This window comes from Podarcis bocagei (assembly GCF_964188305.1).
Source record: "Podarcis bocagei genome assembly, chromosome: Z".
In the NCBI taxonomy this organism is placed as follows: Eukaryota; Metazoa; Chordata; class Lepidosauria; order Squamata; family Lacertidae; genus Podarcis; species Podarcis bocagei.
In genome coordinates, this window is record NC_138140.1 from 17,029,159 (window position 1) to 17,052,159 (window position 23,001).

General features: G+C 44.8%; 1 protein-coding gene across 3 annotated transcripts in view; it reads right to left on the bottom strand.

Annotated features, from left to right (window-relative positions):
* The window catches only part of GPR107 (G protein-coupled receptor 107), a 47,320-nt gene extending 24,559 nt beyond the window's left edge, over positions 1 to 22,761 (bottom strand). For 2 of the 3 annotated variants that reach the window (XR_014003919.1, XM_081178785.1), the window contains exons 1-11: positions 22,563 to 22,761; positions 9,408 to 9,527; positions 8,777 to 8,827; positions 6,952 to 7,040; positions 5,970 to 6,067; positions 5,381 to 5,424; positions 4,353 to 4,409; positions 3,274 to 3,372; positions 2,098 to 2,231; positions 975 to 1,050; positions 680 to 753 (exon numbers count right to left, since the gene is read on the bottom strand). Coding sequence is in view for 1 of the 3 variants with exons in the window: in XM_081178785.1 (XP_081034911.1) it covers positions 680 to 753; positions 975 to 1,050; positions 2,098 to 2,231; positions 3,274 to 3,372; positions 4,353 to 4,409; positions 5,381 to 5,424; positions 5,970 to 6,067; positions 6,952 to 7,040; positions 8,777 to 8,827; positions 9,408 to 9,527; positions 22,563 to 22,724 (1,004 nt within the window). In the remaining 2 variants the exon portion in view is untranslated. The remainder of the gene's footprint in view (positions 1 to 679; positions 754 to 974; positions 1,051 to 2,097; positions 2,232 to 3,273; positions 3,373 to 4,352; positions 4,410 to 5,380; positions 5,425 to 5,969; positions 6,068 to 6,951; positions 7,041 to 8,776; positions 8,828 to 9,407; positions 9,528 to 22,562) is intronic. The other variant, XR_014003920.1, reaches the window with a different exon arrangement.
* Positions 22,762 to 23,001: the final 240 nt, after the last annotated feature.

The window sequence follows — 23,001 nt, forward strand, 5'->3', positions numbered from 1 at the left end:
TCTTTATGTAAATGTCACTAGGGATTTCAAAAACATGTTATTTAATTTCTGTGCTTACACACCAAGCCATCTCAACAGGAGAAAGCAATTTAGGAAAATTAATCAATTAACTAGCAAAATGTACACAAAGGCACATATCAGAAGCACAGGAGAACACCAACCACATCTGCTTAAGGGTTACAGAAATGGGGTTGTGTCCAGTGCTGGTCTTACTCAGAGTAGGTGCACTGAAATTATTGAATGTGACCAACTTCGGGCCCTTAATTCCAATGGGTCTACTCTGAGTTAGACTAGCATTGGCAGCAACCCCAGAATATAAAACATAATAAGGTAATCAGAAACAATATTATGAGTGTATATAGAGCAGGTGGCTTTGGCCCTCCATACATTTTTGGACCACAATTCCCATCATCCCTGGCCAACACTGTTGCTGGGGCTGTTGAGAGATACAGTTCAGGAACATCTGGAGGGCCAAATGTTCCCAATACAGCCAATACAGATGGAGGTGACAAAATAACTATTCTTTCACCTACAACGATTGGTACAGACATCAAGCAGGACAACTTGGTGCTCCCCATGACCAATCATCTAAGGAGGAGAGGACCCACACACTCCCCTGGCCAGCCTCTGTGGAGGTGGCAAACCACATGGCGGACAGCATCATGGTCCACATACTTACAGGTGAGTGATGTAGTAGACAACAGCCCAGCCTTCGATGGGAAAACCTTGAGAGGAGATGTAGTGGTAATCAATCTGGAGGGGGAAAGGGCAGGAGTGATGTCAAAAGTGTGCAGCTAGCCAATAATCAAGCAGTATATGAACTTTGTTAAATAAATAAATATACCACCCAATGATTTGAAGATCTCACTGCCTTTTCTACATTTGTACGCACAGCTCATAATCATCAGTTTCATTTAAGACAGTTTTTTTTCTTTGTTAGTTGCAACTAAAAAAGAAAAACAGTGGTTACTTACGGCATGGAAGACTAATGAGAGGGACTTGGTGAAAGGAAGAGCAGCCATCAGCCAGTGGATCTTGAACACATCAGCCCTGAAACAAAGGCAAGAGGGAAAGTCAGAAGAGAATAGTCCTGCTGACACTCCTCCTGATAGCTGCTAATAACAACAACAACAACAACAACAACAATAATAAAAATATCTATAATACAAAAGGCGAGTTTGAATCAAAATACTGTAGCAACAGAGCCCACTGACATCTACTGCTTTTTATTAAAATACTGTTACCCTTTCCTGGGAATGAATATTTATAGTTACAGGTATGCGCAGCAGGAAATAATAATGTACGCAAGACAGTTTTGATTCTCTCTCTCTCTTTCAGGACCAATGTAAGGCACTTATTTACGACAGTTTGAAAACCTATCTTGGTACGGCTACCCACATGGAAACAGCCAATTTCTGGAAGAGTGAGGAAGGATCTCCTTGGGGAGGTGGGCATGTGGGAACTGATGCTTGCTGAGAAGCCCTGAGACCTGAGGGCATAGGGTGGCATAAAAATTTAATAATTTAATTTAATAAATAATAATAATAAATAAAAGAGTGCAAAACAGCCCTGCTGGACCACGCTAGCAGCCCATCTAGTCCAGCATCCTGTTCTCACAGCGGCCACCCAAGAGCCCATGCAAAACCTGCAAGCAGGGCCTGAGCACAACAGCATCCTGCACATCTGTGATTTCCAGCAATTGCTATTCTGAAGCATTACTGCCTCCAACCATGGAGGCAGAGCATAGCTATCAGGGTTAGTGCACACTGATAGCCTTAGTCTCTTACACAGCAATGCAGGCTTGCTAGGGGCGAGACAGAACAGGAGGTCTTTACAGGTGACTGGTGGCCAAGTCTTGCACACATCAACCCCGACCCTGGATTTCAGAGGGATATGTTGACTTGATTGACATATATCTAAGATGTATGAAACAGATCTCACATCTGAGCACCAACTGTTGAAAACTATGCATTGTGGAGCCAAGAGTATATATGCTCTTTTAAACTGATGGATTTTATGTTTGCATTTATCTATTTGATTGCAGAAATTTGGCTCTCTCTGAATGAGTGGCTGCTTTGCTGAGGATCCCCACTTTACCTGCGTTTCCGAAGAGTGTGGATCCACACGGCTCCAAAGATGAAGAAGAAGAGGGCCATGGAGATGTAGAGCTTAGGGAGAGGGATCTCTCCTGCTGAGAGGTAGCTGCTTGGATTCTTCTCCTTAATCTCAATCTGGAAGCAGACAAAGCATTGCACTATTAGCATCGTCATTTACTGAATGTGTATACACCACTCAACTGCCAAAGCTGCATCTAAGCCGCTTGCAAGCATAAAACTCATTATTTAAAAAACTGGCACATTTGATCAAAATAAACATTCACGCTATACAATGTTAATTGTTATCTCTGTTCAATCCTGTTTTCCCATCATTTTTCTTTAAACCAATTCAAGAATCAAGAATCTAGATGTTGACCACTAGTGATGAACCACGTGTTGTAGATATTACTGTGAATTTACTATGCTATGTTTGTGATGTACAAATGACATGAGAAGATTTGGTCTGTTTATTTCTATCATTTATTTTTTTCCTACGATTCCTGTTTATAAAACCCAATAAAAAGTTATTCAAAAAATAAAATTAAAATAAGCACCAACAATTAAAACATGCAATAAAACAAGACAAATGTAAAAGGAAAAAACCGTGTAGCAATTAAAGCAGTTTTAAAAAGAGGTTCAAGCCAGGAAATTAGGAAAATTGAAAAGGAGGTATCAGCACGGAGAATTCAGATCAGCAGAGGTTGCTCCATTTGGGTGAACTGTCCACTGCCCCACCAAACTCTGTCTGCTCCTAGCCAGCCCCCACCTGCCTGCCATATTGATTAGAACCAGTCCAGAGGGTGACCCTAGTTGTCAGTTTTCTCCTCCTCCTTAGTCTGTTTTGCCCCTTGTAGAATTCAGGAGGGGGGAGGAGAAGGAGAATAAAACCAGAATCAGTTGGCTCCGCCTGGTATGGTTCTGGCTCTGCCAACCACCAACTCTGGCTGGGCACGTCACTGGCTGTAGCTCCCTGCCTTCCACCCCACCAGTCCCAATATACGGCAACTGCTGCCAATTTAGATGGTGCGCCTGAGATACCATGGGGCATTTCTAGCCAATAAATATTTTGGATGTCCTTCTCACACTCTCCCAAAGCAGTCCAGAACACCAGGAGGGAGCTGGGTGGGTGAGGAGTCTGGGTTCAAAGCAAAAAAAAGGAAACTAAAGCCCAACTCACATCAAGAGTGAAGAGGAGCTGCTCATTCTTCGGGACACATTTGTGAAAATACAGACTGTAGAGGCCTTCTTGGTTTTCTGAGGTGATGTTGAAGGAGAACTGAGAAGAAGAAAGGAAATGTCAACAATCTGTGCAAATGTTCACGAGCCATTCCACTTTAAAGTAGTCCAACTAAGGTAAACAATTGTTTAAGAATTGGTGCCTGAGTTTAATTTTTTCCTCTGCCCTCCCTGTTCCTTTTCCCTTTTGTCTTATGGTTTTGTTTCCAGATTGTAAGCCTGTGGGCACTGATTGTATGTAAGCCACAATGGGAGGCTTTTTGGGGTACAAATGCCCCGAATAAATAATAAATAGCTCCGACTCTAAAACCAACTTCTTGCTTTCAGCTCAGCATTATTAATTTTTATACTGCTTCTGCCCAAGAGAGAAGCTTCCAAGCAGCTTACGAAACTGAGTTACAAATCGATGAGTGCTCTCCCAAGTGATGCTATCAGAACAGAAGGACCAGACTTTTAAGACAGAGATTATTGTAAAAGAAATTATGGCTGACTCTGAAGATGGTTTGGAAACTTTAAACAGTGGGAGAGAGAGAAAAAGGAGGCAGCCCAGGTGTTGGTGGAATCCAGAGAGATGGAATATGGAACACTGATTATGCACCAATGGCACTGGCTTCCTGTCCATTTCTCACCATCACTGATCTGTATACCACCTTTCCACAGTTAAAACAATACTAATGACAGCTTAGCACACTGAAGAAGTTGAATAATTCACCTTAACAATCACAAAAATGTAAAAAAAAAAATTAAAAGTCATAAACAATAAATGAAAACATCTCAACAAGTGGACACCAAAATCAAGCAACTCCCATGTAATTCATAACAATAAAGATACAAAGAACTGTAATGACATAAATGGAAAAAATGAAGCATTCCCAAAATTTCAGATTTCTGGGCCCCAAGAAAGGCTTTTGAAACAGATTTTGGTGATTGTTCAAGTTTAAGATGGAGAAAGTGGTATTTTAGGCAACTTCCAGCAAAGCAGACACTCACGCACCCGACTTATGTTTCAGGAGAACTGACCTGGAATGAATAGCCACCATCTTTGCTCTGGATGGGATGTGTCTTCTCTGGTGGCAACTGGATCAAGGAGCAATTGAGACAAAGTCAAGCTATTGCCAATTCATTAGGAACAGATTGAATTCATCAAAGAAAATGCTGATTGCAAAACCCTCATCTGCGCAGCCTTAAGATATGCAAAAAGTTGTGGTTAACTGAATTTGTATTTCACCCTTCCTCCCCAAGGAGCCCAGGGTGGTAAACAGGCACACAATTTAAAATTAAAAACAAGCAAAAGCAGATCAAAACATTCTAAAAACAATTACAATCAAAAACATTGAAAGGGGAGTTAGTTAAAAACTTTCTAAAAGAAGTTACAGCTAAAAAGGGTTGCCAGGAACAGGGTTCCTCAGTTTGGGTAAACAGAGCTGTTTTCAAACCCCTCCTGAAATTGAATATTGACAGAGAGGCATACACACCTCACTAGGGAGGGCATTACATGGGGGCGGGGGGAGACATAAAAAAGGTTCTGCTGCTCCTGCCCTGTGAACTGCAGTCATATAAAGGCCGTGTTACCCAGCGCAACAGCATTAAAGTTCTGACAATCCCCAGAAGTGTCCAATGCCACGGATGGCAAACCTGTGTTTGTCACTAGGTTCAAACTTTCCTTCAACTCTATGATGCTGTGATTTATCCCTGTACTGGCAGCGCAAAACGTGCTGAACTCTCCTTCACTGGAGGGTTTTTCAAACGGAGGTTGGGTTCCATCTGTCATGGATTCTTTAGCTGTGATTCCTGCATTGCATGGAGTTGGAATAGATGAATCTTGGGTGATCCCTTCCAGCTTCACAGTTCTATTATCCTACAACTTTTTTAGATGATAATTTCAGTATTTGGCTCTCCCCTTTCCCCTTATGCTCTTCACATTCTTTGGATGGTGTACTTGTTCTTACATTTTTCTGTTTTGTGTATGTCCATTCTGTTCCTAGTTGCTACATATTCTTAATAATCATCATCATCATCATCATCAAAATAAGGCAACAGCCTCTTACCTGGAGTTCTGTCACATTTTGCTTGGACTGTGGTTGCTTAGGATCTAGAGGCATAAAACACACAAGAGTGAGAACAGGGACCTTGGTCATTTACATAGTGGTCTGCACTACTGAGACCATCAGTCCTATGTGCTCAGTACTCTCATGCTACCAGCTATGATGGCTATGCCCTGTATCTGTAACTGGAGGCAGCAATGGTCCTGTGTATCAGTTGCTTGCGTCCTGCTTGTGGTTCTCCCATATAGATCTCCCAGTGATTAGCCACCGCGAGAACAGGATGCTTAACGAAGATGGGCCCCTGTCAGCAAAAAGTTTTGATTTCCCCCAGTAAAAGAGATCCAAGAAGGCTAATTCTGGCATTTTCTCCTGCAGGTTCTGTACAGCCAGGAGGGCTAACTGCCACTGACAGACAACTAGGCCAAATCCATTTCTAAAGTCACTGGAACCAGTAGCTGCATTGCGGTAGTGATCTCTACTGACAGGCCATTGGCATGCACCTTTTCCTGATAAGACACAGGACTGTGATATAGAGCATGCAACTGAAGCTGTTCATTAAATTAATGGCCAGCCATAAGTAGGAGAGACTTACCTGAATTCTGCTTGCTTCCCACATTCACACTCCCATCAGTGTCATCAAATATAATTTCTGGCAACTGGGGAATATTGGATTTGGGCTTGACTTGCACACTGGGGAGAAAGAGGGAATGCTTTAATAGCACAAAAATATTTATATGGGTAGAAAAAATATATGAGATGACATTGGAACCCTGGAAACTGCTGCCTTATGCCGTCAGAACACTGGTCCATCTAGGGCAGAACTGTCTACAATGACTGGCTCTCCAGGGTTTCAGGGCCAAGCTTGGGTGTGTAGAAACCAGCCTATTATATACAGGGCGAGTCCTTTAAAAGAGGCCTGCACCTAAAGCAAGGTAGATTTCAAATAGAATGGCATAAAGTGTGGAACATAGAGATTAATGATAAATTCATGTGTGCTATCAAAGAAGGGGAATATGCAAGAGAAATTATATTGAGGAAATATGGAAGGCATTTGTGGAATTTGTACTGTTAAAGCAGAAAGGGGTCAAACTATCTCAGAAAGTGTTAAATTTTTGGAAACTTGGAAAATTATGATAAATAATGGTCTCTGGTGCAGGGTGCACATTTTTTGTACTATTATTATTCATTATTATTGGTGTGTTTTTTTAAAAAAAGAAAAGCTCAGGGGGCAGAGCACCTACCTTGTATGCCCCGGGTTCAATCCCTAACATCTCCAGGTAGTGTTGGGAATGTCCATCCTACTGCTTGAAAACCTGGAATGCTGCTGCCAATCAGTGTAGACAATGCTAAGCTAGATGGACCTTGCATATGTTCCTAAACGTCATATCCGTTGCACAGCCCACCTTTATTTCTGGCCCCGCTCAAGACTGTTATGGGGCCCTTGGAATGTTTCCCAGGAGGGAATGAGGCCCCTGGGCTGTAATTTTGTTTCCCATAGCCTATGCTTTCTGTTACAGGCTCCAAATTGGGGGTGGAGGGTGAGAGAATGGAGAGATATGAGAAGCGTCTCTTACATCTTCTTTGTGAAGTCCAGTATCAGACGGGTGACTGAGATGTCATGGTCTGGTGTTTTATTCAAAATGCAATATTCCATTTCTTCATCCTGGAGAAGAAGGAGTAAGCAAAAGCTGATGATTCTAAACACCTGCCACCTTCTTGCATCAGGGGAGGAAGTAAATGGCCTATGGAGTTTGCTTGTCAATTTTTTTTATTATTCATTCTTTATTCTGAATTCAAACAAGGAACACATAAAACCAGAACAAAGGACAAAAATCAAATTACTTGCAAATTTCTCCAAACAGATTTAAGAGGGCATAAAGGCCAGAAAGTTGTTTATATTTTTTATTTATTTATTTAATAAAACATACGTACTGCTTGCTTGTAAAAAACAAGCAAACCAGAGATCTTGGGCGACATGAGGAAAGAACAAGAGCCACCCAAAGCATCTAATGTGGGTACGGGAACCTGTGACCTTCTAGGTCTTGTTATCGACTACAAATGTAATACAAAATTCCATCATTTGCTGCATAGTTTTGGAGTTCTGTTTGCCCTCTCAAGGTGCGCAGATAATGAGCAAGCTTCTCAGAAACTGCCATAATTACAGCAATTTTTGGTACCAGTTCTCTATAACTGACAAGACAATTTTCTATCATTGAGAAGTAACTAGGCATGCTCTGACCATCAAATAAGTGATTACAGGTTTGCAAACACTCCTGGCATTTTCTCCATCTACAGTGGTACCCCGCAAGACGAACGCCTCGCAAGACGGAAAACCCGCTAAACGAAAGGGTTTTCCGTTTTGGAGGCGCTTCGCAAAACGAATTTCCCTATGGGCTTGCCTCGCAAGACAACAGCCCATAGGGAAATCTCCGGGACAGCGGGGAAGCGCAGCGCGTCTTCCCCACTGTCCTCGGACCTCCTCCCGCCGCGCGGCATCGGAACGAAGCTCCGATGCCGGGCGGCGGGGGGGGGGAAACGCCTCCTCCCGCCGCGCGGCATCGGAACGAAGCTCCGATGCCGGGAGGGGGGGGAACGCCTCCTCCCGCCGCGCGGCATCGGAACGAAGCTCCGATGCCGGGCGGGTGGGGGAACGCCTCCTCCCGCTGCGCGGCATCGGATGGCTTTCCTGAAGACTTGGGGTGGGAGGAGGGTTTTCCTTCCCACCGCCAACATTCAGAATGCTGTTCTGAATGTTGGCGGCGGGGAGGAAAAACCCTCCTCCCACGCAAGCCCCGGGAACAGAGGGAAAGCGCTGCGCACCTTCCCCTCTGTTCCCGTACCTGTCCTGAAGGCTTGCGGTGCGGAGAAAAGCCCTTCTCCGCACCGCCAGCCTGGCAAGCGGTTTCCCTAGGAACGCATTAATTGATTTTCAATGCATTCCTATGGGAAACGGTGCCTCGCAAGAAGAAAAAACCGCAAGACGAAGAGACTTGCGGAACGAATTAATTTCGTCTTGCGAGGCACCACTGTATATAGATAATAAACATAGTTTAGGATCCTATATTTCTCTCTCTCTGCTACTTCTGTCTGAAAAGGCTCTCTCTCTCTCTCTCTCTCTGTCTGTCTCTGTCTCTGTCTCTCTCGCTCTCTTTTACAGCTGGATAGGTCCACCAGAGGTTTTCACGTAGCAATAACATCACTTTTCAGAGAAGCAGACATAAATCTAAGGAGGTACTACCAATACATTGTCACCTCAGTCCATGTTGTGTCCAAGATGAATTTGTACAAGGCAGAGCATTCTTCTTCATTAGCCAAAAGAACTCAGCAGAAAACAATGATAAATTTGGGTGTTCTAATTGGTCTTGTCTGAGCTAGAATGTGCTCAACCTATGCCCTTACCAGATAGGTGGAGAATCCATCATTCCGTGTTCGGTCTAAACTGAATCCCACCTAAAAAAGAAAAAAGCACATACATGTTTTTTCAAAGAAAGAAGCATTAAAATTTAAGGTTTTCAACAGATTTTAAGTATGTGTTATAAAAAACAGTAATCAAGCTTTTTACTTCTTGATAAAAGCAGCCATTTATCATATTAGAAAAACTTTGCTAAAGCAGTACATAAATGAAATTTAAAACAACAACAATGCCCCCCTCAGAAAGTGGCACTGTCATTGGAGGTGTTTAAGCGAAGGTTGGATGGCCATCTGCCAAGGATTCTGTAGCTGTGATGTCTGCACTGCAGGGGTTGGATTAGATAACCCTTGGGGTCCCTTCCAACTCTACAATTCTAGGAACTCCCATCATCCCTGGTTGTTAGTTACCCGAGTCTGATGAGAATTGAAGTCTAGCAGCATTTGGAAAGTCAAGGGCTCCCACCACCACTTCTAGCTCAAAAGGATAGACCTTTGCAAAGGGCCAAGTGGTGTTTGATCCCAATACATGACCCTCCCTTTGACTGCCCAACCCTTCCATGAAGGCATGGGGGGTGCTCCTTCAGCTGGGGGGGGGGCAAAATACACAAGGGATGCCTACCAGGTAGTCTTTGACACCCACTCCGACCGGTTTTACTGAGAGGTTGTGTACGTTGACCGTCATGAAGCCATCTTTGAAAAAGCCGAAGGTGTTCAGATGGACTTTCTGACGTATGTCTTCCTGGAAAAAAGGAAACAGGGCTTCTTTTCAAGCTGCAGTGAGGCAAGCTGATGCAGGGATGGGCAGGGAGGGGGCTTATCACTGGGGTTGATGAATGCCTTGTCATTCAAGGAACAGAGGGGAGCCATTTGGGCAGGTGGGATGCTGCCCCATGGACCTCAAGTGTTTCAGCATAGCTCAGTTAGTTAGAACACGGTGCTGATACCACCAAGGTCACAGGTTTAATCCCTATATAGGACAGCTGCATATTCCTGCAGTGCAGAAGGTAGGACTAGTTGATCCTCAGGGTCCCTTCCAACTCTACAATTCTATGGATAAGTCTACCAACAGCCAGCTACTTTTTGCTTGCCTCTATAAGGGTGACCCTGCCTGGCAGCTTCCTGATCCTCAGTCTCAGTGTTACACCTTTTAGAACTCAACAGGGAGGGAGGATGAGGATGAGGCTAGACCTACAGTGAGGGGGGGAAGTATTTGATCCCCTGCTAAATTTGCCTGTCTGCCCTCTGACAAAGAAATGACCAGTCCATAATTTTAATGGTAGGTTTACTGTAGCTGTGAGAGACAGAATAACAACAGGAAAACCCCAGAAACCCAGAAGACAAAAGTCAGAGACTGGTGTGCATTATAATGAGTGAAATAAGTATTTGATCCCCTATCAACCAGCCAGATGTCAGGCTACCTGGTATCTTCACTGTATGTAACGAGCTGAGATTAGAAGCACCTGCTGTAAGGGAGAGGTCTTACCTGTAATCCCAGCTCGTTACAGTGCCTGTACAAAATACACCTGTCGACAGAAGCAATCAATCCAGCAGATTCCAAACTAGCCACCATGACCAAGACCAAAGAGCTGTCCAAGGATGTCAGGGACAAGATTGTAGACCTGCACAAGTCTGGACTGGGCTACAAGACTATTGCCAAGCAACTTGGTGAGAAAGTGACAACAGTTGGTGCAATAATTCGCAAACGGAAGAAACACAAAATAACTGTCAACCTTCCTTGGTCTGGGGCTCCATGCAAGATCTCATCTCGTGGAGTTGCAATGATCAGGAGAACAGTGATGAAGCAGCCCACAACTACACGGGGGGAACGTGTCAATGATCTTCGGGCAGCTAGGGCCATAGTCACCATGGAAAGAGTTGGTAACACACTACGCCGTGAAGGACTGAGATCTTGCAGAGCCCCCTTGCTCAAGACAGCACATGTACAGGCCCGTCTGCAGTTTGCCAATGTACATCTGAATGACCCAGAGGAGAACTGGGTGAAAGTGTTGTGGTCAGATGAGACCAAAATCGAGCTCTTTGGCATCAACTCAACTCGCCGTGTTTGGAGGAGGAGGAGGAATACTGCCTATGACACCAAGAACACGATCCCCACCGTCAAACATGGAGGGGACCATATTATGTTTTGGGGGTGTTTTTTTGCTAAGGGGACAGGATACCTTCACCACATCGAAGGGACGACTTTATAAAATCATTTACTTTATATTAATTTATATACTGATTAACACCAAAATAAGTTTCTAAGTAGTTTACCAAGTACAAATAATAGTCACCCCAGTAGCCTACACACCATACCCAATATGGCAAAGGGACCCAAAGAAGGGACTTCTTGTTATCTACCATTCCATACCTCCTGGAAATGCATCAGATCTTGATAACCTTAGATTTTTTTTTACATATGGGCAATGCCCTTAGTCCTTAAGGCTGTAGAGTCCTCTCCCCACAGCAGAAGAGAAGCGGCATGTAAAACAATTGGTTACTTAGCAGACTATAGGCAGATTCTTGTGCTTGGGCTGGGCAGAGCTTCTGAAAGGCAAGGCAGCCTATTCTGGGTCTGTTTGGTTGTTCCCAATTATTGCAGACAGCTAATCGTTTTGCATGCTGATGCACAGGTTGACAGTTCAGTGCAGTTCCTTACACACTTCAATGCTCTTCCTACCATTCATACTGCTCTTTGCCAAGGAGGGGAAGAAATTGTGGGTGGTATTTAGCTAAGTTTTACTCAGGCACTATTTGCAATCCAAACATATGTTAAATGCTTTGACACTGAAGCACTAAGTGCCCAGAGCCCCCTGAATGGAAGCTTCTGAACAGCCCCCTAAGCCAATGATGTATCTTTACCAAGCCCACAAAGGGAAAGTCCAAGCCAGGAAGAATTCCAAATCAAGTGGAGATTGAAGTATACTTGAAGGATTTGAGGGAAATTATCAGAATTAGGCAGGCATTGCCAAAGATTCTTGAAGGGGAACCATCTGGTCAATCATAACAAAAATATGAGCAGCACGTTCTAGCCGCCTTGGGCTTTGATGCCATTAGGAGATAGAGGAGGAAAATGAGCAAAACCATGATATAATTATAGTCTTAGCCTCATTGTGGTTAAAGGTATAATGGGGGATAGGCTCCAGGATAATGTGCTCTGCACAAACATGATGTCCTCCGTTCATTTGCATTAACCTTAACAATGGTTACTGTCAATCTGGGTTTGCCTTGAAGAAGGATTTGAAAACCAGGGTTTGAAACTAGTTAGCAAACCCTGGTTGAGAGGGAAACTGGTTAGTGGCAACCTTGGTTTAAAAAGTGGTACTGACATACCTGTTAACCTGGTCAAGTCCACTGAGGGAGAGAAGAATGGCATTCTAGAGAGGTGGGAGCATAGGCTCTTGCAGCCTGTCACTGGTGTAATGATTAGAGTGTTATACTAGAACAGGGGTTGGCAACAAGTGGCCCACGGGGGTCGTTCAACTGGCCCACAAGCTACCCTCGAACTGAGCCGCCCGCTCAGTGAGTCCCTGCCCGCTGCGCTAAAACAGCACAGACTCGCTTCCGCAGCGCCAAAAATCTCATCTGCGCAGATGCTGAAAATCACTTCTGCGCAGACGCCAAAAATCATGGGCACACAATCTGGCCCACGGAGGGATCTCCACTGGAATGAACCGGCCCAGGAGAGGTAAACCTTGCCAACCCCTGTACTAGAACCTGAGAGAGACCAGGGTTCAAATACTTACTCAGCCATGAAGCTCGCTGGGTGAACTTGGGGCCAGTCACTGCCTCTCTCAGACTAACCTACCTCACAGGATTCTTGTGGGGATTAGATAAGGGAGAAAAAGAAACATATATGCCACCTTGAGCTCATTGGAGAAAAAGTTAGGATATAAATGCAGTAAATATATAAAAGCAATGCAGGGCATCTTGATGTCCTGTAGTTGTTTGGACTCCACCTACTATCAGCCGCAGGCAACCTGGCCAAAAGGTCACATCTAGAAGGCACCATACTGACCGCCCCCACCAAAAGGGACAGGTGTGCCAGCTTTCAACAACCTGGTGCTGCTCCAGATGTTGTTGGACTCCAACTCCCATCAGGCCTGAGCCAGCTGATGAGAGTTGGAGTCCAAGAACATCTGGAGGACACCATGTGTTGCTATGTTACATCTGCACCAGCAACCCAAGAAATGCAAAATAAAACCACAGCTGCAAGTCTCTGCCTGCGCCATGGAAGGCGGACAAGGAGCGATTCATTCAAATGACAATCTGCCCTGCCCAAGATACACCTTATGGTTCTGTTTTCCCACACACACCCAACCTCAAGTGCACACACCTGGCTTGCTGATGGATGTCCAATATCTGCAGCGCTGTTTGTCTGGCCATTACTTCCAGTTAAGAAGTGTGTTACATTTACTCAATGGAAATCCGTTACATGTGAAATGTCCAGGACTCGCTACAGAGACAGAGGTTCTTAAGACACCCGCTAGATTTATCACTGAGACACAAACAAGAGCAAACTTGGAGCACCTGAAATCTGAAGATCAACACTTTCTGGTTTTAATCAGCAGGGGGCAACATCACCGCAGCCCATATACAATGAGGGAACTAAAGGATTTCATGAAACAGGACTGGAAATGGTGGCCAACACCCATGGGGGCATATCCACACACACAAAAGCCAAGTATGGATGCATGGGGGGATCTTTAAACAATGATTAACAAGAGCATGGGAATGTTTCAAAGTTTTGAATGCTGAACCTGCATTTTCCACTACTTAAGAAAGCCTTACTTACTTACTTACTTACTTACTTACTTAGAGCGCCGCAACCCCAGAGTTGATCATGACTGGACCTAATGGTCAGGGGTCCCTTTACCTTTACGTAAGAAAGCCACCTACTGGGGGTCAACAGCAGGGGAGGTTTTTTTCTTCATGTCCTGTGGGGATTTCTGAAATCACTGGGTCAGCTAATGTGTGTGTGTGTGCGCGCGCGTGCACATGTGTGTATGCACATATGTGTATATATATAAAAAGAGTGAGGAATTCTTACAAACCCTAACCACATCTCACAGCTGAAGTCTGAAGAAATAACTTGCTTTGAGTCATAGCCACCATCCTTTTTTCAAAATAGACAGAGGGAAGAATTCAGTCAACCTTGCATAGTATTTTTTTTTTAATTGAAAACAATTTATATGCCGCTTGCTCAACAGAAGGCCTCTAAGCAGTTTATAAAGAACACCTACCGGTAAACCCTATACCTGCCACTATAAAGAAGTTCAAGAGAGCTGGACAAGAAAACCACTACTTTTCAATCAACCTAGCAAAGTTTTATTACATATGAAAAATCAACAGAACATGATTATAGGCCTCCAAGGACACATGGCAACTTGTGAAATAAATGATACCTTTGTTTAAAAACTGAAATGACTTGAAAGTTAAATGTAATTAAATATAAATTTGGTGCTCTGGAGGGGGGATTGTTGCTGATAATTACTTCTTGTATAAATATGTGAAAACAATAAAATATTTGGTGAGGGGGGAGGGGAGTCCAAGGATGCTCAGACAAGAACTATATACATGTAATACAGTAACTTGGGGTGGGGGAATCACAGACCAGGAAATAAAAAAGGAAATGCATTAACTATCAGTTCAAACCCTTATTTTAAGCAATATAAGCATGTCAATTTACCATTAACAGGATTTTTAAAATGCTTAACTTTTAGCTGGATTGGTGTCTCCCCACGCCCAGCCCCTGAATTTCACAAGACTGAATTAGTCATAGAACCATGTTGAGATTTCAAATGTATATGTTATCTATGCAGCCCATTATTCTACGGTTTCGGTTACAGGTGTTTTGCAACTTCTGAGAAAGAACTCCAGGCCAGCAAGGGTAATGAGTAAGATGTGATGGAGGAAACTGACAAGGGAGAAAAATAAAGTCAACATAGTTTTACTTTCAAGCATCAGCCTCGCACATCGACTTTCGTTTACCCCATCCATACTCTTGCTTAATGGCGCATGTCTGTACTTGCAGCTTGACAAACCATAATACCAGCTCACCAATCATGCATATGAGGATCAGAAGACCATGGCAAACCTCCTAACAAATGGCATTACTTTTTTATCATTTTGTTCTCTGTATAGTTATTTTTAAGCATGTCACACACCCAAATGCTAGCAATTAAACAGCGTATAAGTGCCTTAAATTAAACAGTTATTTTCATTTTTAAAAGGGGCTAATAGGTTTAATGAATAATAATAGAGTGTGTGGTACAGTGGTTAGTGTGTCAGGCTAGGGCCAGGGAGACCAGGGTTCAAATCCTCATTCGGCCATGGAACTCACTTGGACCAGTCACTGCCTCTTTCAGTCTAATCTACCTCACAGAATCGTTCTGGGGGTTAAATGAGGAGGAAAGCCTTGTATGCCACCTTGACCTCCTTGGAGAAAAAGGGGGGATATAGATGCAATAATAAATAAATGAAAATAATAAATGCACAAGGCTCAAAAGTACTAAACCAGAGGGGCCTCATATGCTGTGGTCCACCAGAATCCTGCCCTTGAAGGTGCAGAGATTCCAGCATCTTGGACATACAATGGCCAAGGAGGTTCCCCACTAAAGGAAAGAGAATTTGCCAAAGGAATTGTGCAACAGTGAAAGGGGGGGGGGACGTCTCTAGTGGTAGGTGCTTTCCAAGGTGGTCCTGCATGTGTGAGGGACTCCATGGAACATGCCTACCCAGTGGCCACCTTCAATGTCAAGCCTGCCACCACCAAATATCCCACCTGGGATCACTGTTCACATCTTCTGGGGCTCTACTCATCTCAGCAATGCCAAAGTTGGGAGAAAGGCTGGGGTGCACTTGCCACTGCAAGCAAAGATACAGAAGCCTGGCCACACCAATGGTACAACAGCCATTTTATTTGCACACCAAACTCTACAGTAGAGCTACAGTCTCTCTGCAAAATCACTAGGAAAGTCCCGGTGTGCTCCATGGGATATCTTATATACAGAGCATTGCACAGCCCCACTGAATCACACAGATTGGCTATTCTGGTCCACATCCTGTTTTTCCTACAGTGGCTAATCAGATCAATACAGGATTCAGCTTTCATTACAGTGCAACTATGTTACTCAAGAGTCCATCAGGCTCACTCCCAAGTCTGCACAGAATTGCAGTCTTAAGTGGAGATCAGTTAAGCAGGCTCTTACTCAAATATAGTGGTACCTCGCAAGATGAATGCCTCGCAAGACGAAAAACGCACAAGACGAAAGAGTTTTCCGGTTTTTGAGTCGTTCCGCAAGACGAATTTCCCTATGGGCTTGCTTCGCAAGACGTTTCGTCTTGCGAGTTCTTGTGAGTTTGTTTCCTTTTTCTTAAAGCCGCTAAGCCGTTAATAGCCGCTAAGCCGCTAATAGCCGTGCTTCGCAAGACGAAAAAACCGCAAGACGAAGAGACTCGTGGAACGGATTAATTTCGCCTTGCGAGGCACCACTGTATCTGAGGATTTCAAAAGATGCATTACATCAGGAATATTGCAAGGTGCCTTATAATGAGTCAAAGCATTGTACTGCAAATTTGCATTGCAAATTCTGCAGTTTAGGTGGTTGAACTAGAACACATGACCCCTGGGGTACCTTCTAAAATTACGATTCTGTGATTCTGTGATTGTGTTGGCCCACCTAGTTCACAACTAGAAGTAGCTCTCCAGGCTTTCCCAGCTCTACCTAGAAATGCCATGCACTGGACCCATTTCTTTCTACAAGAAAAGCAGAAGTTCTACCACTGAATTAGGGCCCTTTGTTTACCACATTGTAGTCCTCATGGTTCTGAATAAAATGCAGAGTCAAACAGGAATGTAGGAAGCTGCCTTACACCGAGTCAGACCATTGGTCAGTCCAGCTCAATACTGCCTACACTGACTGGCAGCATCTCTCCAGCATCTCAGAGGCAAAGAGTATTCCCAGCTCTACCTGGAACACCAGGGATGAACTCAGGACATTCTGCTTGTAGGGCAGAGGCTCTAGTGCTCAGCTACAGCCCTATCCTCTAAAACAGAGGTGAAGAACTTGAGTTTCTGCAGATGTTGTTGGACGCCATTATTCCTGCTGCCTGGGGCCAAAGGGAAAGGGAACAGGGTCCTCCAGCCCAGCTCTCATAGTTTTAACCTCCAATTGGAATAGAGCTAATTTAAGCAAATGCTTTACCTCTCAGCACAGTGTGCTAAGCTGTACCTGTTAACATTGTTGACTTCCTGCTGACATGACCTCAGGTCACTTGACATAAGGTGCAGCAGACTTCAGGCCACCCAAGAACGAAAAGCAAAACAAGTACAGTGGTACCTCAGGTTAAGTACTTAATTCGTTCTGGAGATCCGTTCTTAACCTGAAACTGTTCTTAACCTGAAGCACCACTTTAGCTAATGGGGCCTCCTGCTGCTGCTGCGCTGCTGAAGCACGATTTCTGTTCTCATCCTGAAGCAAAGTTCTTAACCCAAGGTATTATTTCTGGGTTAGCGGAGTCTGTAACCTGAAGCGTATGTAACCTGAAGCGTATGTAACCCGAGGTACCACTGTACTTGATTGAATCTCAAGCCAAAGGTTCCTCCAGTCCAGCCTCCTGCTCTCACAGTGGCCAACCAGATGCCCCAATTGGAAGCCTCAAAAAGTTGTAACTTTTCCTCACAGAGGAGTTGATCCAGCTCCTTAATCAGTTTAGCGGCCCATCCCCAGCTCTACAAAATCCTTTTTGAGGTGCTGCAACCAGAACAGTAAACAGTAGCCTTGTTTATACAACACAGAAAGCCAAATAATGGCTTCTAGGGGTGGAGAACAGTTTTCAGACAGAGGGTTGCATTCCTGCAATGCTGACAAAGTTAGAAGTAGCAAGCAACAAAGCACTAGGAGAGAAAAATTATGCTTGTTAACTTCAACATTACTGTTAAGCAAACATCCCTAGAAAGTTGAAGTGGATTACAGTAAGGGTGGGAATGCCTCAGGTCTGGTGACCAGAAGCGGCCCTCTAGGCCTCTCTATCTGGCTCTCAGTACACTTCCAGGGCCACACCCCTTTCCCCAGGCCACACCCCTTCACACTCTTCTCAAGTGCTTTTGCTTGGCTGGAACACCCTTGAACTGTGACAATGCCTTTTGATTACCTCAATGGAGGATAGAGATGTGTGTATGACATGGAGATGCAAAGGCTGGGGGAGGAGTGGACAGAAAACACTAGGGGAAACAAGGGCGTGTCAGAAACAAACAACTGAGAAGCTGATGTGAAACTGAAGCAAAGAAATATTTGCACTCCAGTTTCTTGCAATTTCTTCCTGAATTTTTCTGGGGTTTTTTCCAGGCCCTCACATTTCTCTGTATGTATAAAAATCTCCAAGCTTTGATTGGCTGGCAGGTGGGTGAGTCACATCCATGGCTTGGCCCACTTTTGCCTCTGGCCGAGCCCACCATTGGCATGAAGCCCCCAGAATGTTGTCCAGAAGGGAATGGGGCACTCACTCATCTTCAAAAAGTTTCCACACCCCTGATTTACAAAGTGCCCAATAGCTTACATGTTTATTTCTTTTGTCCCTGTGTAATGAAGAGAACAAAGACAAGGTGAGCTTGGAGAAGGCAAATTAACCTGAAGCTTATGTTCAGCTGCAGTTTTCTAGTTTGAGGCATTCAAACATTATGCACTAGTCCTTACAACAGAAGGAAATGACCTGCTAAAAGGGACATTGCTCAACTGAGCCCTGAGCTAAAGAATGCGTAAGCATTTTTGTTGCCTGGTCTTTCCTGACAGCTTCAGAGAAAACGGAACAAGAAACGGGAGGGGATGAAACAATATAGTAATGGGTGCAATTATAACACTGCCTAAGATGATGGCAAACCAGGCCATCCACACCTTCTGGTATGCTTAGCTCAACACATGCCACATCATGGAATGAAGCTCAGCTTACAAAGGGCAGGGCTTTCTCAGCCAGGGTTCAAACACTGTGGAATGTCCCCGACCCCCAGCACTGAAGCCTGGCCTCCAGCTCCCACCATCCCTGACCACTAGTTGTTCTGGCTGGGGCTGATAGGAGACCACAAGATATGCAAGGTACCACACTGGCTATCCCCAATTTTTATTATGTATGCGGATCCAGGGAATAGCCACAGCTCAGTGATGGGGCATTTTGCCTTGCATACAGAAGGTCCCAGGTTCAATCCCCACCATATCCATTCCCTGCTTGAAACCCTGGAGAGCTGCCATATACAATACTGAGCTATAAGGCAGCTTCCCAGATTCACTCAGCCCTTCCTCCAGAAGTACAAACTGCAAAGACTAGAATCTTCCTTTATTTTTAGGGGGATGCACCAGCTTTGCATGCAGAAAGTCCAACATGTGACCTACCCTCCAAATAGTCCTGGGAACTGTAGGTTGTTAAGACCTCTGGAAATTGCGACTCTGAGTGGTTAACTACAGTTCCCTTGATTCTTTCAGAGAAGCCATGTGCATTAAATGTAAAGCATGGATGTGACCTGGATTGAAGCATATTTTAGAACCCCTATGATTGTAGGCTTGTCTACACATTACGCTGCATGATCTGGATGCAGGAGGCACCAGGTTTAGGCCCTGGCATTGTCAGGAAAGAATCAGTTCTGAACCCTGGAGTGTTGCTGCTAGTTAAGTGTAAACAATGCTGAGCTAGATGGACCAACAGCCTGACTCAGTGTGCATAGGAAGCTGCTTTAAACTGAGTCCTATCATTGGATCCACCTAGTCCAATATTGTATACACTCACTGACAGCAGCTCTCCAGCGTTTCAGTCAGGCAGCCTCTCCCAGCCCTAGCAAGAGATGCCATGAGTTGAACCTGCAACCATCTGCATGCAAAGCAGATGTTCTACCACTGAGCCCTTTCCCAGATAAGGCAGGTTCATATGATCCTGCGCTTTACCATCTTAAAAGTTTGGTGCTATTAGCTGCCATAAGATAAAATAATTGATATCCTGAACTTAGAGGACTTTCAAAGATCTGAACTTACAGTACAATAGCCCTCATTAATGGTGTTTGTGTATAAGTAACACCAAGGTGGGAAACCCCCAAGTTCCAATTCCATTTGGCTATGAAGCTCACTGAGTAAGTGGTCACTGTCTTAGCCTAACCTCCTCAAAGGATTGTTGTGAGGATTTGGGGAGGGGCGTGTGACAGAGACTAAAATTCAAGTCCCCTACATTGCCAAGAATCTTGAAATGTGATCGTTTGACCGGTCATAGAAGTTAGGATAAAGAGGATAAAATGAGGTGGGGAGTTGATAGAGGAAAAAATGAAGTACACTGTCTTGAGCTCCTAAGGGGAAGGACAGGACAGAAATGGTCTTTCATCATTATTTCTTAAAGCATAAGAATTTTCCTTTTGAGCCAAACCTTTGGTCTAGCTCAGTACTATCTACATTGACTTAAAAAATAATATAGTTTTTTTTAAAGCAACGGATAAACAAACACCTAACAGCAACCACAGTACAACAAGCCATAAATGGGGAAGAGTCAAAGCAGCATGAAAGGCTAAATGACTACCTGAATAAAGTCTTTTCCTGAGAGCAGAAGGAGATTGATAGGAAGGGAATTCCATGGCTGGGCACAACCCCTGAAGTGGCCCATCCCTGCCACATGTGCCTTGGATACTAGAAGAATTGGCAGAAGGACTCAGGGCTGATTTCCTTCAGAATGGATAGGTTTGATCTTCTTGCAGTCCATGAGACTCTCAAGAGTCTCCTCCAGCACCATAATTCAAAAGCATCAATTCTTCGACGATCAGCCTTCTTTATGGTCTTTATGGTCTAGCTCTCACATCCATACATCACTACTGGGAAAACGATACGGGCCTTTGTTGGCAAGGTGATGTCTCTGCTTTTTAAGATGCTGTCTAGGTTTATCATCGCTTTTCTCCCAAGAAGCAGCTATACAGCTCTGAGGTGATCCAGGGACAGTCTACATATATACTGGCCTATTCCTACCTCTTAATGGTCACTGCTCCTGCTCAGGCCGCACAGAAAAAGCATTCTGATTCATGAAACTCATTCCAACTGTACTGATAAAACATAATAGAATTCTACAGGATGTGGTATTAGTGTGTAAAAAGAGTCCAGATCCAATTATCCTCAGGCATGCACCTTCAGATGGTGGAGATGTCAGGCACCATTCTGGCACCCAGGCATCTTCGCTTGGTCACAAGTGGTTGATAGCCAGGTGCAAATGCACAGGCACCTGGCTAATTTTGAACACCAATGGGTAGAGATGGTCCTTGACACAGTGTGATCCTGAGCCATTTAAGACTTTATAGGTCAAAACCAGCATTTTAAATTGTGCCCAGAAACTACTTTGCAGTCACTGCAGGTGGGCCAGGATTGGTGCAATATGTCCTTCCCCACTGAACTCTGCACCAGCTGAAGTTTCCAAACTGTCTTCAGAGGCAGTACAATGTACTCCATGTACAATGGATTGAAGTAGTCTAACCTAGAGGTTCCCAGAGCATAGGCGACAGAGGATAGGCTATTCCTGTCCAGATGGGGCACAGCTGCGCCATCAGCCAAAACTGATGGAAGGCACTCTGTGCCACTGAGGCCACTTGAGCCTCAAGCAAAGTCAAAGGTCCAGAAGGACCCCTAACCTACATACCTGCTCCTTCAGAAGGAGTATAATCCCATCAGGAACAGGCAACCTCCTATCCATCCAGACTTAGGGAACCACCCACCAACAGTGCTTTATCTGGATTGAGCTTCAGTTTGTTGGCACATCCACTGCCACACCTACAGATGTAAAGGAAAAGTAGAGTTGTGTCATCAGCATATTGATGACAGAACTGATGAGCCCATTCAGCAGTTTCATGTAGATGTTGATCAGCATAAGCGGGGGAAATCAAACCCTGAGGTACCCCACATTGAAGGCTCCATGTGGCTGAAAAGCACTTCTCAAGCATTGCCCCTTGAAAACAACCATCCAAGTAGTACTGGAATTACCACAAAGCAGAACCACCCAACCCACAACTCAAGACAGTTTCTCTAGAAGAACCCATGGCCAATGGTATTGAAAGCCGCTAAGGTAAAGAATTGGCAGGGATGCATTTCCCATGTCTCTCTTCTGCCAGGGGATATCATACAGGGTGGCCAAAGCAGTTTCTGCATCAAAACCCAGCCAAACCCCCAACTGAAATTAATCCATAAAAACCACCCCATTAAGTCCTTCTCAGAGATGACCTACTGGAAATCAATGACACCAAGTCAGTCATAACCATCAATTTCCATGGGCCTGCAATGAGTAACATTAACTCTGGCTACAACAACAACAACAAAAAAGGTTCTAGCCATCTAAGTCCTACAATACCCACTGGAGGGCAGTGACCCCAGAGTCAGCCACACGGATCAATTTCAAGAGGTCTCCTCTTGGGTATTACAGTATTATTATTACTATTGTTGGTTATTTCCGATCCATTACGCACCGATTTCAACGGTTTCCTCTCGAGTAAGCCTCAACACTGCCTACAAACCAATAACGATAAGGATGGGCTTCATCCAACGAAGTCCTACTCAAGAGTAGAACCCACTGAGGTCACTGCCCACTATCTTTCAAAGGGTCTCCTGCCGAGTAAGAGCAAACAGTGATCGCAGCCCTAGCAAGGTGGAAGAAGTTGCCTCGCCGGCTTCAACCCTCGGCACACCGTGACCCGCCCGATTCGCTCCTCTCCTTTTCTCTCCTCCCCCTCCTTTCCCCCAACCCTCCTGTCCCTCTCCAGCGGGCCTACTTTGAGAGTGAGGTGGTGAACTCGGGCCCGCGCGGGGTCTCCCAGGAGCAGAGCCGCCAGCAGGATCAGCGCCGCCTTAGGCGAAGGAACCAAGCAGGAACCGCCACCGCCTCTCCTGCTCCTGCACAACGCCATGTTTATTCCAGCATCAACACCGGGCATCCTCGCAGGCCCCTCCTACTTCCGGGGTCAGGGGGCGACGTGGAGGAGGAAGAGGGACAGACCGGAAACTACGCTACAGCCCCCGGGTTCATAGAGAGATAGCTCTAGACTAGAGAGACGTTTACTAGGGACGAAAGCGACGAGCCTTGGAAGCCGCGGGGTTTTTTCCTCACCTAAGGGATGGGCGGGGCAATCAAAACCCCATACAGTATATGGAATTATTTCCTCCCAGAAGCATAAATTGGCATAGGTGGTTCTCCCCTCCCCTCCATCTTAT